The sequence below is a fragment of the Caloenas nicobarica genome, chromosome 3, assembly GCF_036013445.1.
Source record: "Caloenas nicobarica isolate bCalNic1 chromosome 3, bCalNic1.hap1, whole genome shotgun sequence".
In the NCBI taxonomy this organism is placed as follows: domain Eukaryota; kingdom Metazoa; phylum Chordata; class Aves; order Columbiformes; family Columbidae; genus Caloenas; species Caloenas nicobarica.
The window spans coordinates 34,919,739-34,936,940 of record NC_088247.1 but is presented as its reverse complement, the minus strand read 5'-3'; the positions used below and the strand labels follow the sequence as shown (position 1 = coordinate 34,936,940).

The following is a 17,202-nucleotide window of genomic DNA, read 5'->3' as shown; positions in this document are numbered from 1 at the left end:
GACATGCATGCCACATAAAAATGGCTTTTTGCAAGGGATCCAGTGCTATTGTGGGTGCCTTCTTTTAAATTGTGGATAGCGGCAGTACCTGTAGTTAAAATAACAGCAAGTAGCAGAATGATTCATCTAACAGGAGATGCTCGGATTAGTCAAACAGAGGAGATTCGAATTGGCGTCTTTTGCCTTTCAGAAGAAAACCCAAAGGAATTGTGTAAGTTAGGCTGGCCTGAAGACTCTCCATGGTCTCTCTTGAAACTGTGCCACTGCACGTAAAGGAGCCCACTCAATCCATGGGGCTGAACACTGTGACACCATTACGTCTTCTCTTTGGGAGAAGCCTTAGCTCCAGTCCTCGCTTTTGTTTTAGCCACTGATTGTAATATAAAATGAGCTAACATGCCTGAACTTAGGAGCAGGAGCTATGCTAGCCCAGGTAAGTGTCCTAAGTATTTAAAACTGGGTTCTGATCACTCTTAACTTATGTGTCTAAAAATGCACCTTTATTATGTCAGTTAGCTGCCTACCTTCAGTTACCTTTGTAGTCCATGGGGAGAAACAGATACCTCACTTTAAACATCTACCTTGTGTTAACTGGTCTATAAGAGATCAGATTGCTTTATTCACCTCCATGATAGGCTGATTCTCCCCACAGATTATTAGGGGAACTGATGGTAATAAGCTCACAAAATCAGATACTTGAAAGTTGTCTAGTTGAGATTAATTACAAATGGTGAGTGATGCCTGTACCTCAAGTTCAAAAGAAGGTCTGTGGTTTGCCCTCACTCAGCCTTTCCTACAGCCCAGTAGACAGCGTCATTTCCTGAAGAGTTGAGACTGATGAGAAAATGCTTAGACTTGTCCTAACCCTTTCCCAGTTGGCAGTTCTGACCCGCTCACTGTAGGCTTTCTGCATCATGACAAGGCATGTAACTTGGATTGCCCTGCAGGGATCTTGCATCTTCAAGTTGGACACTGTGGTACCTAAAGCCATCCCCTTGGTGTGTCTTCACCATCTCCCCAACTGCTTCTTTACTGTTCCTGCTGCCTAATTGGATTACAAAACTGATCCAGCTGAAATAACAAATTACCAGCTACAGATGAGTGGCAACTACTTCAGTAAGGAACAGTGCTGAATTTAAAACATCAATGCTGGTGTAGATCTAGCACATAATATCTCATGAAATGTGTTCAACACTTGTAGAGAACTCGGAGAGTTTGAGAAAGCCACTGTTCTGACAACATAAATGAGGTCAAGGTACATGGAAAATCCCACTAGAAGTAGTTAACTGTAGTAGCTTTAATGGTTCTTTTAAGTATCAGATTGTATTTATCGCTAATTCTGTTGCTTAATCAACTTGGAATATTATTTTCCTAGGTACATCACCCTGATATGAAAGCCTATTTCAGTGGATATGATGGATCAAAATACATTATGCAGCCATGGTTGAAAAAAATCTATCCTCATGATTGAAGTACTTAAGTGTTTGTATATGTAACACACATCCAGATAACACATTTCCTTTTTAAACTGACAAAACAGGGTAAATCTCATGTATATTATTTCCTATGCCAAAATAAAACATTCCTAAGCACGTTTTCTGTTGAACAATTGATTTCTTAGATGTAAACACACTGTATGTTCAGTTTACCATGACTTGGGAGAGGTATTAATTTCCTTCCAAATTTGGGAGAAAAGGTTTAAATATAGCCAAGTTTCAGCTGGGAGTACCATTTTACAGGGGGCGGAGGAGGAAACTGAACAGTTAAGAACTATACTTTCAGAATTAATCATAACCTTGATTTTAGGAGGTAGAGCTAAATAAAGGCCAACAAGAACTGAAATATTTCTGGGGGCAGCTGTAGTAAGTCAGTCGTGCAATATTTTGACTACGCTCTTTACAAAAGCATGCATTGTGCTTCTTTCAAATGATACAAGCAAAGAAAAAGTTAATCTATTTTTTCGCACCTGAACAGATGTTAAGAAACCATCTATGCTGGCTCATTGCACAACCTGCATTCTTAATGTCCTCTCTTGACTCTACTTGCTACCATAAGAATAAAGCAATATACAATAACAACAAAAATTAAGAAAGTGTAAAAAATTTATTAAGAAAATGTGTAGGATTTGAGATTTTCTAGAGCAACTTGTTTCTTCTGTTTTCTTTTCCTTTTATTTCAAACACAGCAAACACTCTACAAGAAGCATAAGCAGTAGCATTCTGGATTCTTTCTTGCAGAGTCAGTGAATCTGGGAAGTTTGACAGATGACTGTCGACGTGGCCTCCCCATTCTTTTGTTTCTTCTTCTCTTATTAATAAAGGTTTTCCCAATGACTGGCCAAACAGTCGACAGACTTCTTGAGCTTTCCGCCGTGTGTTTCCAACTGCAGCAACACATACTTGACGGCTGAGAGGTAGAAAAACCAGCACAATAAGAAGCAGGGCCAACTGCTGTACAAGTATTCCTGCCAAGTGGTTTTTTTTTTTAATGCCTCAGCTTTTGTAACTACACAGATGTAATGCACATCACCTTCCCCTGGGTTCTGGGTGATTATTTAGGAGTTTTGAGGAGGGAGTGTGCGGAGGAAATGTCAGCATCTTCACTAACTACCATCAAGCCTTTTAACACTGCAGACGTCCATGGTGTGTGGTGCAGAACAAGAGTTCAAGCCTTGCCCCAGGCACTTGGGTGGCCCAGCTGTAAGGCGCACTAGCACCTATTTAACCTCGCTGGCCTGATGTCCAGGCTTCTGCCTGGTAGATACCTTTGATACACTTCTGACATCTCTAGAACCATTACCAGCAGCTAGTTGATCTTGCTTCTTGGACCAGGCATAATTATTTTATTTAAAAGAGGCAAAACACCAACCAAGAATAAACTTCCCTCTGCCCCCCCAATGTCAGTGGGAGAAACGGGACTTTAAATAGTTAATGGCAAAAAATATCAAGACTGTGAGCTTCAAAGTAGCATATTTCGATGCTGAGCAAGCACTGTACGTGGTTCTTTTCAGATCACGTCAGCAGCTAAGAGTAATGGGAATTGGCAAAGGTGCTTAGAATTATCAACATCTGGTAACACACTTGCACCTTCATGAATAAATACAAATTAAATCTACGTGCTGATGTAACCAAAGTCAAATTCTGTTAACCTAATATTCACAGCAGATTATACTTCCAATGGAAATCAGTGGGAAAATATTTTTTTATTACATTCTGCTTTTGCACAGGGACACTGTAAAAAGAACAAGCTGTATCCTCTAGGCTGAAGAGTACTAATTTATAAGTCATATTTAAAAACAAATACTGAAACATCTGAACATAAATTTTAATAGGTATGAAGGAAACTATTTGCTCCCATTGCAAACAGTATAAATTATGTATTCATATTAACTGTTATCTGAGGCTGTAAAATCTGTGGCGTGAGCGAGAACTTACCGAAGGGTGTCTACAGCTTCTGGTGTATGGTAGAAATGAGGTGGACTGATGGTAATAGAGGTTCCTAGCTTTTCAATGAGTAGATTGCAAATATTCTGCATTTTTCCAAAATCACTGAATATAATACAGACCTAGGAGTGAACACAGACATCATACAAATCATTTTTTCATTTTTCAGCTATGATTCAACACTTGTATTTAAATCAGTATAAAGCCAGATATGTACAAACTAAACGTACTAGTCCTGTATGTAACTCCAACATTTATTTACTTGGAGCATTTTTATATAGCCCCGGAGACTACCATTAGGTTTGCAACAGAAAGAAGTTGATAAAATGGTTTAAAACTGAGGATTAAGAAATACTCTTTTGTGAGGAAGTACAGCATTCTTGGTATGCAGACAATTTGAAGAATGAACATGCTCTTTGGGACACATGACGATGCATCCTGGTTCTTCCCTTTTTAGAACACTAGACGTTAATTACGCAGAAGCCCAAGCAAAATGATGTGGAAAACATTGTGCAGGAAGGAAAATTACATTTTAATTCCAAGCATTAGGTTGAAGAATCCTGAACTGTGAGATTAAACTAGGCCTAGCCCAGTCTAGCTTGCAGTAGGCTCAGACCCTGTGTTGGTTGAACAGACTCCAGAGTCTACAGAGGACTGGGCACTTCAGACTTGGATTAAAAACAATTTAAATATCTACCTGTGTGTGGCTTTGGCAATAAGAAGCATTAAATATTGATGCTTCAGGAATTCAGGTGCTTTCCCAAATGCTACAAAGCAGACATCACCATCCACCCTGGACCCAGAGCCCTACAGCCTTCCACATGGCGAAGTGCCAGCCAGGTGGCCACTTTCCAGGCAGGAGCCGGCCTTTTTCTGCAGCAGAGCACAGGTGCCAGGAGTGAAATGATGCTGAGCTACTACAGCATTCAGGAATCAGAAATCCTGGGTCCCCAACACTTTTTTAGAAGAGCTAAACCCTCATCTTCACTTCCCAGTACAGTGCTCTCACCACCAAGTCAGGCTCACCTTCTCTCTGATCCCTGACCCTTTCTCTTTGCACAGTGACACAGCTTCAACAGGAGGGGAAGAAAAACACCGTGGTAAAGAAAATTCCACTGCCAGCCTCTGTGACATCCAGTCACCCCTGCGACTGGTGCAGTCCACGCAGCAATCTATCCCAGGGAAGGTATATGGTACAGAAATCCAAGCTATGGCATGGCAGCTGCACCGCAGCAGCTTCCTGCATGCATACCACAGCTTTACCTCGCAGAAAATGAGATAATTCAAGGAAGGTGAATCTCTCAGTGAGAGAAGAGTGGGCTACTTCATACAGGGTAAGGTAAAAAATGGATACTGACAACTATCACAAAGTAAATTAATGCACATGTCTTGTTACCCTTGGTAGCCTCTCAGTGCAGTACATGTACCTCATCCTGGCTTGAATCCTTGCACTGGCTCTGTAGCTTTTCACACAAGTGAGTCAAAGCTGGGCTTAGGGCCTTAAAAACTGACCAAGATGGAGCGGCGGGGCAATTCCATCTTCTACATGGACAAAGGGTCGCTCCTGTTGTGCAAAACTGCACCAGCTTTGCATTTTCATCTCAGCTGCACGCCCTTTACCTGTAACTTGGAGGCTGGCTCACTTTCTGGAAGGTGCAATACCAATTTGAACAAAGTCTGAAGATGAGACTAAACCTAGATTTCTTTCTTCTGTGGGAGTTCTTGCCATATACAAAAAGCGTACATACATCATCTTGTGCTGTTTTGCCAGAAAACTGTCATAGTTGTATTTTGTGGGAAGTTGAAAGTCTCACTCCGAGGACTGTCATAATCTTTTCCAGATTGCTATCAGTGTTTACAAGATTAGTTCCATCAAGAAGATTAAACAAAAGAATGATCAAACAGAAGAACTGTGGGTCTTAAGCAAGAGAGGAGCTGCTCAGACTGGGGCACTTCTGGGCGCTCAGGAGCATTATTGTTGAAAAATAACCACGTAGTCAGGTACCCTCACAGGCAGAAAATAACTGAGCAATAGCTGTGCATTTTGTTGGTTTTTTCCCCCTAAAAATCACAGTTTTAATTTAGAGCTAGATGAAATAAATTCCACTTACATTCGCAGAGGATACCTGAGCATGGGGGTTGGACTGGATGTTCTTTAAAGGTCCATGCCAACCCAAACCATTCTAAGATTCTATAATTAAAATGCAAAGCAGTGTTTCAATTTTTTCAGTAAAATTATGATTAAGTTTTAAAAGGGTGAAAAAGTAATACGAGGGTATACAAAGCCATTATGGACATTCTATGGTTTGGGTAAGGCTGTAAAGGACAAGAAGTTATGGTTTGTAAGGAGGCAAGTATAATAAGAAATGCACAAAACCGACATAATCTCCATCCCATGAGATCGTCATACAATAAATGAACTATTATGATTAAGATGTTGTAGAGCTTTGTGACTTACACAATTTCATTCTCCTGCATATTTTCCTTTGTTATAGCATGAATTCAAATTTATCTCCTTACAGTTGAAAGCATATCTTGAATTCTTAATTATACTTTAAACCAGCTATTTGCCTGGGAATTTCTTCAATCTTCTAAAAACCTTACCATACTGCTACTTAAGTGTACAAGACAGCCAAAACAGCAGTACTATGGCTGGATTTTTCAAGTGCTGACACCCAGGTCTTAGGCAACCATACAGCTTCTGAACAGCAATTACAGCTGGTCCAAGCTGCCTACAAATGAACACTAAATCCATGTAATTTGCTTTCCACGTACAATCTTTGCTGTGTAAAAATTAATAGCAGAAAGGAGATGGCTGGTTAGGTTACCACTTAAGACTGAATTTGTAAGCCTAAGCTTGTCTGTAGCCTAAATAATAATTCAATATAGTTTTATTAATTTTTAAGTATAGCTTATCTAAAAACATGGTGATTTAAGCACTCGTGATAGTTGGTGTCTGCTTTGTGAAGTTAAAGTAATTCAGAACATGACACTGATGCATACCATTTAAGTATCTAGAGACTCATTTTAAAATCCAAATTTTGTTCTCCAAATTCTCTATTATTTCTGTATTTATTGCTGTCATTTAGATGAGAATATGCCTTAAAGCAAACAAGCAAACTAAACAGGCTGAACTCTGTTTTAGAGGATTGTAAACAACAGCTCTATAAAACAGCTATCATTTCATTACAGGCTTCCAGGTTTACTTAATAAGAATCTGTAAATTCGCCGGGTAGTGATTAAAGTTTGATGCTCTAAAAAGATCCATTGACTGAAAATACATCATTTCCCTCGGTGAATGTTTGCAGCACAGCATTTATTTCTTACTGTAGCATGAACGTACAAAAATATACTCCCCTGAGCTGCTTCTGAAGTAAACAGGATTATTCCCATGATATTTAGCTTTCACACAGCATGTTTTACCTACAGAATTCCAAGTCAATTACCTAGGAAACAATTAGTTTTGCTTTACTTGCAGCAAGCTGATGGCAAAGTCGTGCAGAGTAAACCAAAGTCCAGGTGCTGTTCAACTGTGGCTTAAGCAGATCTAGATTAGGGCTGCCACGCCACTGTTGTCCCCCATCCACTCTTGTCCTCTGCCTTGCATTGCCTTCAGTTCAGGGAGCTAAAATAATGGAAAAAAATAAAAGCTAATCTGAAAAAAAAAAAAAAAAAAAAAAAGCGCTATTAACTGCAGCAGCTTTCTGAGCTGACCTGTCACTCGATCACCCAAGTACATCTCCTTGCAAGAAGCAGAGGGCAGGAAGGGCTGGAGGTGAAGGAGAGCGCAGAATCAGGGGGTTGCTGACACTGTCACAGAATGACAAACTTCGAGCCTCAGAACCAAATATTCCCTTCTGTAGCACTGTATAATATTTAAAAAGCACAGAGTCATCTAGGAAGAAAACAATTATTTCTATATTACAGAAAACAAGTCCTGCACACAACAGAAGACTCCAAGTGAACTCTGCTTTAAACTGCAGTCTTGCAATAGTTTCTTTAGACAACGCTGCCATTACTGTACAGGACATCTGCTCCTCAGTAAGGGGAAAGACGGTCTGCAAATTGTCATTGGTCTTTGCTACATTTCTTATTCTTTTTTGTTAATTATTATTTTTGGTTAGGTTGAATACGTACCTCTGCTTCCATTTGGTAAGTATTTTCTACTCTACTAAAATCCTCTGTTACAGTCATATTTTCTTCCTAAAACAAAGTACAAGAATATAATCTTAAAAGGCAGAAATTAAGCATCTGTTGGAAATGTATGTACATTGTGTCCTGTAAAAGTTGAATTGTTTGGCTTATTACTTATGACTTAGCAACAGAAATTTGGAATTTTCCATGCAAATCTCTTCCATTAAAAACTAGCTGGATGTTAAAGACTTCTTGACGTTAAGGTAAATTATACAGTAGCTCCATAATGTAATTTTGCTGCTATTCACTTGAAGAGAACAATTACATCTTAAAAGTGACTGCTAGTTAGAAGCTGTGTGTATCAGTGTGTAACTATAAATTCACCTGGTTCAAAAACTGGAAGCTTTAGTCTTTTTCAGAAAGTCAGTATGTGAAAAGTGCTTTTCAGGCCCCTATTTTAAGATATTTTAACAGTAGCAGCTTGTAGCAAGGTGATCTGAACAATGACTGAGCACTGGTTACGCTGGCAGAATCGCAACCCTTAAAAGAGGCTAATGCCACCATTGACACTAGTGCATTAACAGCAACTACATTATTCAGCATAATGGCTGCACTGAGCACTAGCAAATCCTGTAAGACTTGTAAATAAGATACTGATCTAACCAAGATACAAAATAACTCCACTTACATCTGAATATTTGATCAGCTTGCTAGTGGTCTATCAATCACATTTCTTTCACCCACTTCCCTCGTCAGTGAACACTTTGGATGAACAATTTATTGTAAAATTACTACAACACAACAAAAAGCACTGTTTACAATTCAATTGTATATACAGCTTTGCAGTTAATACCCAGAAACCATAACGAAGCAGATACTAAGCCTTCCAATTACTGAAAAAGTTTTACTTATTAAACTTATTCACATAACAAAATAATATTTGCTTTCAGTGTTGACACATTTCAAAACATGCTTTGTGTCAGAATATTTCCTACAGAGGTTCAATTCTTCAAGTTTGTCAAGTAGCATACATGCATAAGTTTATATAAATGATATTAATCATGAGAAGCATTTTCCTTTTAAAATACCATAAGGAAAATCAGATCCATAATTACCATTGCACAGCAGCCTCCAAGAAACAAATTTTGAAATTTCAATTTTATGATTGATTGGCAGTGCTCATTCACAAGTGCAATGGTCCTATTTTGCATAATCTCTTCTAGTAAGGGCAAGGACCAGGACTGGTTAGTCCCTAAAAAAATGTATTCGCTCTTTTGCAGTCACAGGTTTAAGGCACTTTGGCAGTGTGGCTGGCTCTGGTTTGATAAAGAGTGCTCAAGTCAGTCCAGAACCAACAACTCATTTAATTTACAAAATGGAGCAAATCTTACTATCTATGATGGAATCCAATTACAATTGACAAGGAAGATTTTTTTTTCTAGAGCACTTAGAGATCTTGTAGAAATAACCACAAAGAAAAACTTTATTCTACAACTCATGTTTTACAGAAATAACTATATAAAACATCAGGGTAAACATAGAAAAAGCGCAGTTGTTTTTTCCTTGTCCCTGCTCCTTAAGCCTTTTTAAAGCCTTTAAGTTCTATTTCCTGCTGAACGGATTAAAGTCTTCTAATTTGGTTTTGCCCTCTGCAAGGTTCCTGTGTATTTAAGGACAGTGCCATCCTGTGGCTCCAGGCACTATTGCAAGATCAGTGCGATCGACGTGAAATACCATTTTGTGCCATCTATTATAAAATTTCTCTCACAGCTAATTTTTATCCCACCAGATTTAACAGTAGCTGTATGTGTTATTGAAGATAAATGGATGAAATAATTGCTCAAGTCATAACAAGGTGGCCTCCTGTGATACATCTTCTGTTAGATACGTTGCTCCTGTTTGAGAGTGTGTTTGGACAAAGATATGGAAAAGACAGGTAGGTGGTGATGGAATTTTAAATTGGAATCAGGACTTCGACTACATCAAAAAGCAAAAGGCTTTTTTCCTGCTGCTTATGTCTACTGTTCATATTTTGGCTGAGGAACTATCCATTTGATTGCAATAGCCACAGGAAAAAAAGTTTTCACTGTGACTTAGGGAAAGCTACACCTGTGATGTGTCAGCTATTCTGGACTTCCAGAATAACTTTCTCCATTTTCTAAATCTGTGGGCCAAGAATCACAGTAGAAAAATCATATTCATATAACATGATTGTTATGTGATAACTCAATTACCCCAGAAGCTATGGAACAATTCTTAACATAATTGCACTTGCATTCTGCCCATATAGCCCATTTTTTGAGCCAGCAGTGACATAAACCATCACTGCTGCAGGTGCTGTAAACAGAAAAATGAAAGACAGTCAATATCCCATTGAGCTTAAAACTGCAGGTCTAGAATTGTGCTTTGCCTTATATTTTCTTTCTTTTCAACCGGAAAAAAAAAATCCTTCACAGCTCTTCCTTCTACCTATCGGCTACTTCTGAACAATTTTTTCTTCACAGGACCACCCTCATGACACTGTCGCTGTCTATAGGAATGACTGCTCCTTCTCCCAGAAGAGAACAGGGAAAAAACTAAATAGATAATCAGCAAAAGCACACTTCAAGGAGATAGCTATATAACAATATGGTAGGAGAAAAGCCTACCTGCTGCTAAAGTTACATGTTCTGCTCCTGGTTACTCCTTTAACAAACCCGTGAGACTGTTTTATGAAACACAAGACGAGCCTTAGTATGGGAAAATGTCTATAGTTTGGAAATGTATGCTAATGCACCATTGGGGTAAGCTACACTGGTATGTGTACTTATAAATAAAAAAATCCAGAGGCACCTGGAAACGTCTTTTAAAATTTACTTGTACATTTGCACTGGTATATCTAACATAACTTTACATTATGAAAAATATTTAAACAATCAAAAGTTAGCTTCTTCCACCTAAGCATAGCATTTTTGTTCTTAATACTAAAGAAATGGGTAATGAGAGTCTTGGTGTGTGCTTGTATCTCCTAACAGTACAATTGCCCTAGTGTCCCTGGAGAGTTAAGGACAATAAGCACCTACGGTCAGTGCATACCCCAGCTGGGCATCAGGTACCTGTGCTCCAGCCTCTTGTCCCCTCGATCTGTTCGGTTTGGCATTAGACGGACAGAATAACAACCTAAAAATCTGCAGTGAAGAAGTTTCTGCTGCTTAATGTCCATTCAAAAAATAACAGGAGTATATATACAGTTATTTTAAGAAAGGTAAAAATCAGATTTGTACTCAGCAAACATAAGGATATTTGGATACTTTGGAGATATTTCTTAAAATATGCAAAATATGCAGTATCCTAGAAGTCTAAAAAAGGTGATGCCTTATGAAGGTTTCTACATTTCTTATTCAAGGATATAATGAAATGGGAAGATTTTGCACCTGAGTGAGCAAAACGTCTAAGTTGGTGGGGTTTTGGTTTTTGTTGTTGGATTTTTTTTGTTTGTTTGTTTGGGGTTTTTGTTGTTGTTGGTTTTGTTTTGGTTTTTTCCACTAACTGTATGGATGTGTATCCATAACTGTGACTCCTAAACAACAGATTCAAAATATAGAGAGTATCACACATATATCCAAGGATATATCCCAGTACAGACAAACTCTTAAGTCAGAGCCCACTGGATATAGTTTGTGAGCTGGGTTGTTTGTTTTGTTAAATAATACTCAGACTGGTACAATAAAAATTATCACTGTTATTTTTAAACAAGATGGCCAATGCCAATTGTTAGAGAGAGTGGTTAAAGAAAACAAGTGTCATCTCTACACCGCTACCCAAATAAATCATAGGTGGTAAATATAAAATCAGTTTGCTTCTACAGAAGGAGAAGAAAAACATTACTTTTGAGCAGCTGGGCTGAATAAGGGAGATTGGTTTCCCCACTGATTTTACTTTCCCTGCAGCCTTCAAAGCAGATTCTGTGCTCTCAAGTGCTGCATATACTTACAGCACGCTATAAATAAATGCTACTATGTGCATCTATTTCTGATCAAAATCCTGTGTAAATATATATGGAAATTAGGTGCTGCCCCCAGGCATCCTGACAAGCTGCTAATGCAAGCTCCTGCTGCTGCAAAGGTTATGCACTTCTGATCTCACAGACTTCCTACGGCAGCAGCAACAAGGGTTAAGGAAATTGTTCTATGGATTAGTTAAAAATAAACACATGGAATAGCCAGCTGATTTATAAGGAGGCCCTAGATAAGCTTGCAACAACCAGAACCATATGGAGATTGTGAAGAGATATTAATTTTACAGTGGTCCAGAATGGCATTAGCTACAAGTGATGTTAGCAAATGCAGTTAAGAACAAATTGCCAGCAGTGAGAGTTGTTAGTAGAAAAGCTAGAAGGCAAATAAAAGCTCCAGCAGTGGAGTGATTTAAAATTGGATGGAACAAAGTACTAAAAATTATACCTTGGGGAACTGCTCTTAAAAAAACCCCACAACAAACTTCATGTTGTTTTTCTCAGAGTTCCCTAGAGCTAACACTTTGCTAACACTGAGAAACCCACAACTTAAGTAGCATTTTACAGTCCCACAAGTAAGCAGAAAGAACTAACATTTCCATTCTCCAGCGCATGGCATCTCTGAAACAGGAAAAGATTACTCTGAAATGATTATAACTATAAGACGACACTGAATGCTCTCACGTTGTAAAAACGGTCCACTCTCCACCTAGGTTACATCACCAGTGCTTACTTGCTCCCATTACATTTCTGAATCTGACTGCATATATCCAAATATAAGAATTTGTTTGTCGGTAATACTTCATTTTGCAATTTTTTTTTTCTAGCCTGCAGCAGTGCACACAGCCCCTCTAAAGCACGCTCACTTATCTAACATCGTGCCTACTCCTTTTGTGTGCCATCCTCCATGTGTTATCCTGACTCGCTCAGGCTCATGTCAAACCTGGAAGTCAGTTACTCAGATTCAATGTAGGGTAAGTATGTGCAACTCTCTTTTCTAATCTATCCACACTACAAAGAGCTATTTATTTGCAGCCAAGATGAAAATATCCCATGATCTGATAGCCCACCACAGTGGTAGGTACAAAGCTTATAGTTTTCTCTACTAATAAAAATGAATGCACGATGAGTTGCTTTGTCTTCTCCCCTTCCTCCTGAAATCCACCAGACTTTAAACTCCTGTTAACTCGATTAATAGAAACTGAAGTCATCCAGCCTGTAAGCCCACACAAAAGCACACTGTTTCTGACTGAACAAGTCATTCTGATGGCAATGGAGTTGTGCTCCCCATGACAGACACGCACCCAGCCACGTGTTTGGGAAAAACACTGGGAGCAGGATCATGGATCTAGCCCACGGCAGCCTCCAAGACTCCTTGCCATCTAGTCCCGTGGCTGCAATACAAGCTTTTCCTAAATCATGGTTAAGGGGTGTTTTCTTATTGCCTTCTTTATTCCTGAACAAATACTTTATTTAGCTACTAGAGACAGCATCACTGAGTTTTAAAAGAAAACAGTAAATCTTATTTTCTTGGGGGAAAAAAGCTGGAGTCAACATTTCAAACGCAACCAGCATTGGAGATGTGAGCATACCGTTTCACTGTAACCACATCACTGTTTAGGCCGAGTTAACTTACTCTCTTAATTTGCATTTACAAATACTGAATTCTACTGTAACATCGTGCAGTATCATGAAAACCTTCTGCAATTCTTCCTTTTTAAATTCTACATTGAATAATTTGGTGTTGCTAGCAAACTGTCATTTCTCTTTTCCCCAGCTCATTTGTGAATATGCTAAAAAGGCACAAATTTCCTGGGGAACTTCAATAGTAAGCAGCTTTCAAAAGCGACCGCTTATTCCATCAAAGATTGGCTTTTTTCTAAGAGTCCTAGGTGTGGAACACTGTCCAAAACTGTTTTATAAAATCCAAAAACATCAGCACCACCATTGCAAGGACAAATATCACCCATACGGAGCATTTACAGTGCAAACAAAGCTTTAAAAGCAAGACTATGCATTTTTTTGTCATAAAATGACTTCCTGAGGCCAGAACGCTTATTCAGGTAAAGGAACCTTCTGAGTCTACAAGGGGCTTCTGTCACTTCAGCTATCTGGAACACGTGTGGCATTTTCTCGTACCTCTTTACTTAACTGGAACAAGAAAAATAAAGGAAAAAGCTCTGTAGGTGTTTGTCGCTAAGCTATGGCAATCGCATAGTTATACTGACACTTGAACACACGAATAGGTTACGTTACATCGCTGTGTCCCCCTTTATCAGTTTCCTCCGCACACACACGAGTCTGCTGAATTACACGAACAGATGCAACAGTCGAAACGGAATGGTTTCCACGTGCAAAACAGGCGACCTGGTGGAGAGCCCGAGCAGCGACATTACACCTGTTCTGCTGAGGCTGGCAAAGCTGCACCTCCCAAAGACACGCACAGGCTTTCCCGAGAGCTGCAGACGCCGCTCCCGCTCCGCTGCCCGCCGGCTGGGCCGGGGCACGCAGCGGCCGCCTTGCCCTTGGGGGCTGCCCCACTCCAGCCGCCCCTACTCCCGCCGCCGGCTGGAAGGCACTTCGCCTCCCCCAGCGGCGTCGGGGAGGCCCCGGGGGCCGGGAGGTGCCGGTTGGACCCCGCGGCTGAGGGGACCCGCCCGCCCCTCGGCGCCCAGCGCCGCCGAGGAACCCGCGTTCCGCCCCGGCGCTGCAGGAGGCGGAGGCCGGGCGGCGGCTCTCACCGGGACGCCGCGCTGGCGGGCGCTCTGGGCGATGTACTCCAGCCGCCGGGCCACGCTGCTCCGCGCCGCCCCGGCCGCCTCCTTCCGGCTGCTCAGCCGCAGCGACACCCGCGCCCGGTCCGGGCTGGCGCTCAGCTCCGCGCTGCCGCTTACATGCACCTCCCGCCGGGGCGGCCCTGGGGGACCGCCGCGTCCTGCCGGGGCTGGGGCCGGCGTTGGGGTCGGGGTCAGGGCCCGGGCCGGGGCGAGCTCGGCGAAGACGCGGGCGGGGGGCGGCGCGGACAGCGCCATGGCGGCGGGGCCCTCACGGCACCATGGCAACCAACGCCAGCGCCCGCTGCACCCTGGGAGGCGCCCACGTGACACCACCCCTCCCGCTCCCTATCGCCCTCGCCCGGCCGAGGCGCAGCCGTCACGCCGGCTCGAGGCGCAGGGGTTGTCCCGCCATGACAGGTACCGAGGCGGAAGTTCCTCGGCAGCCCCAAGGTGGTCCGCCATGACAGTTACCGAGGCAGCGCCTCCGGCGGTTGCGGAAGGCGGTTGTGGCGGGGCTGCAGGCGTTGGGAAGGCTGTGGCAGGGGAGGTGAAGGTGCGCACCGTCTGAGGAAAACCTGTCCCCTCTACGCCATTTTTGACCTATTATAGTATTTTTCCAGCATACCGAGATATGTAGCAACCTGAGAGAGTGCGAGGAAGGGCGCCGGAGTCCCTGCCTGTGGAGGGCAGGCTGGGTTTTGTTGCGCCACAGCACATCCTGCGCTGGCGGCAGGGCCTTGGCAGGGGTGATTAAAAACCACTTCAGCGTCGATGCTGCTGGTTCTCCGTGGAGCAGTCCTGCAGCTCACACATTGGCCTTGCTGATGTCTGCTGGGCAAGTCCTGCCAGTGCTGGCCTCTCCTTAGGAAAGGCAGAGGGGTGCAGTTTGGCTTCTCAGAGAATCACGGGGTGCTTGAGGTGGGAGGAGGCCTCTTGAGTGGGGGTCCAGCCCCCTGAGCACGCAGGATCAGCCAGAGCAGGTTGCCCAGGACCGCGTCCTGTTTGGTTCTGAGTATTTCAAAGTATGGAGACTCTAGAACCTCTCCGGGCAAGCCATGCCACTGTTTGACCACACCCACAGCAAAAAGAAAGTGGTTCGTTATGTTCACGTAGAGTTTCATGTGTTTCAGTCTGTGTCCGTTGCATCCTGTCATGTCACTGGGCACCACTGAGAAGAGCCTGGCTCCCTTGTCTTCCCTCCCATCAGGCATTTATATACATTGATGAGACCACACTGAGCCTTTCCCAGTCCCAGCTCTTCCAGCGGTTCCTCACAGGAGAGATGCTGCTGTCCCTTCATCTTCTTTGTGGCCTTTGTTGGACTCTTTTCAGTCTGTCCACATCTCTCCTGCACTGGGGAGCCCAGAACAGGACACAGCAATCCAGGTGCTGAGCAAAGGAGAAGGGTCACCTCTCTCGACCAGCTGGCAATGCTCCTCCCAGTGCAGCCCAGGATGCTGTTGTTGCATGGTTCACTTGTCCACCAACACCCCCATGTCCCTTTCTGCTTGCCAGCCAGCCAGCCCCTGCTGTGTACCGGTGGATGGAGTTTTTTCTCCCCAGATACAGGATTTGGTATTTCCCTTTGCTGAACTTCATGAAATGCCTCTCAGCCCAGTTCTCCAGCCTGTCTGAGTGACTGTGACTAGCTCGGTGACTAACTCTGTGTGTCTGGTCTTATTTGTATGAGGATTTTTGGGGAGGACACTGGACATGTTGTTCCTGTTCACATTTGTGGTACGATGTGTTCTGATTACCTGAAATTTGGGATCTGGCACAGCTGGTGGAAGCTGATGACACTGTATATTTATACAAGGTCTTGCAACTTTTAGAATTCCCCTTGCAAATGTTGGAAAGTCTGTGTGAGCTGAGACAGATAAATATTGCTGTAGTTTCTTTCTAGATGAAAACATGACATGTAAAGACATCAAGACCTGATTTTACAAGCCAGAGGCAGATTTCTTGGAGGTGACAGGAGAGAGAAATATTATGGGAATTGAAGCCATGTCTTTTTTCCCTTAATTAATCTGCTTGGTGTGCTGTGTGCTTTGTGTCAACTCGTTAGAGAGATTCTGTACACACTTCCTTTCCCATCATAAATATCCCATCTGCCTTAAGAGGTGCCGATGACTTTTGCATTCCTCATGACTTTTTGAGTCTTCTGCCTTTGAATCTGTTTTTCTTTCCAGATTTGCTGAACACTTAAAGCTTCAAATGAAATGGACTGAAGCTGTTAGATATTCATTACTTCTGGAGATAACACTCCATGCTTCTCAGCATGAATAACCAGAAGTAGAGACACCTAAAATTTTGAGTCTAACCGACTTTGATCCAAGTTATATGACATGACAAAGAAGCAGCTTGGAACAGAATCCAGAAATATTGATGCCTAGTTGCTTAACATAAATCAATTCAAGAGCTTACATGAGTAAATTCTGGGCACCGCAGACTTTAAGAAATAAAATATAAAAGAAAAATGAGTACAGGTGGAATTATAAATGTATATTCCTCAGAAATAAATTATTTAATTAAACAGGGAGTTAAAATGCTTTTGAAAGTAGTCTGCAGTAGTCTTTTTTTAGGCAAGATGTTTGCAGAGGATTTACTTAAATATGTAACAGTATCAATAGACACACTCTAACTATTGAATGCTGCTTATCAAGAAATCATCAATAAAGCTTTTAAATAAGTGTTGGATAATGTAATGAAGCCAAATTGTGTACTCTCCAGGTTTGTTTGTGTGTTCAAGACTATTGTGATTTAACTGTTTATTAGAAGTGATCAGCATTTTTGTGAACGACCGCCTGTATCAGACAAAATCTCTTGGAGTAGTTGTACACGTATATGCAGATAT

The 17,202-nt window shown here is 41.8% G+C and overlaps 1 protein-coding gene across 2 annotated transcripts; it reads right to left on the bottom strand.

Annotated features, from left to right (window-relative positions):
- Window positions 1–2,124: 2,124 nt before the first annotated feature.
- Window positions 2,125–14,615, bottom strand: IRAK1BP1 (interleukin 1 receptor associated kinase 1 binding protein 1). Of its 2 annotated transcripts, XM_065632482.1 has the most exons (4): window positions 14,313–14,615; window positions 7,581–7,646; window positions 3,435–3,565; window positions 2,125–2,406 (listed from the first exon to the last, which is right to left on the bottom strand). In XM_065632482.1, the coding sequence occupies exons 1-4, from the start codon at window positions 14,601–14,603 to the stop codon at window positions 2,136–2,138; spliced, it is 759 nt and encodes a 252-aa protein (XP_065488554.1). In that variant the 5' UTR covers window positions 14,604–14,615; the 3' UTR covers window positions 2,125–2,135. The 2 variants fall into 2 exon arrangements, with proteins under 2 accessions (XP_065488554.1, XP_065488555.1); XM_065632483.1 differs by lacking the exon at window positions 7,581–7,646.
- Window positions 14,616–17,202: the final 2,587 nt, after the last annotated feature.

Bases quoted from the DNA above. Each gene is read 5' to 3' on its own strand.
- IRAK1BP1 (XM_065632482.1), bottom strand. From the start codon at position 14,603: ATGGCGCTGTCCGCGCCGCCCCCCGCCCGCGTCTTCGCCGAGCTCGCC. The intron at 3,566-7,580 runs GTACGTATTCAA...GTTCACTCCTAG, and splicing joins CTTACCAAATGGAAGCAGAG to GTCTGTATTATATTCAGTGA. The intron at 2,407-3,434 runs GTAAGTTCTCGC...TCTACCTCTCAG, and splicing joins GAAGCTGTAGACACCCTTCG to CCGTCAAGTATGTGTTGCTG.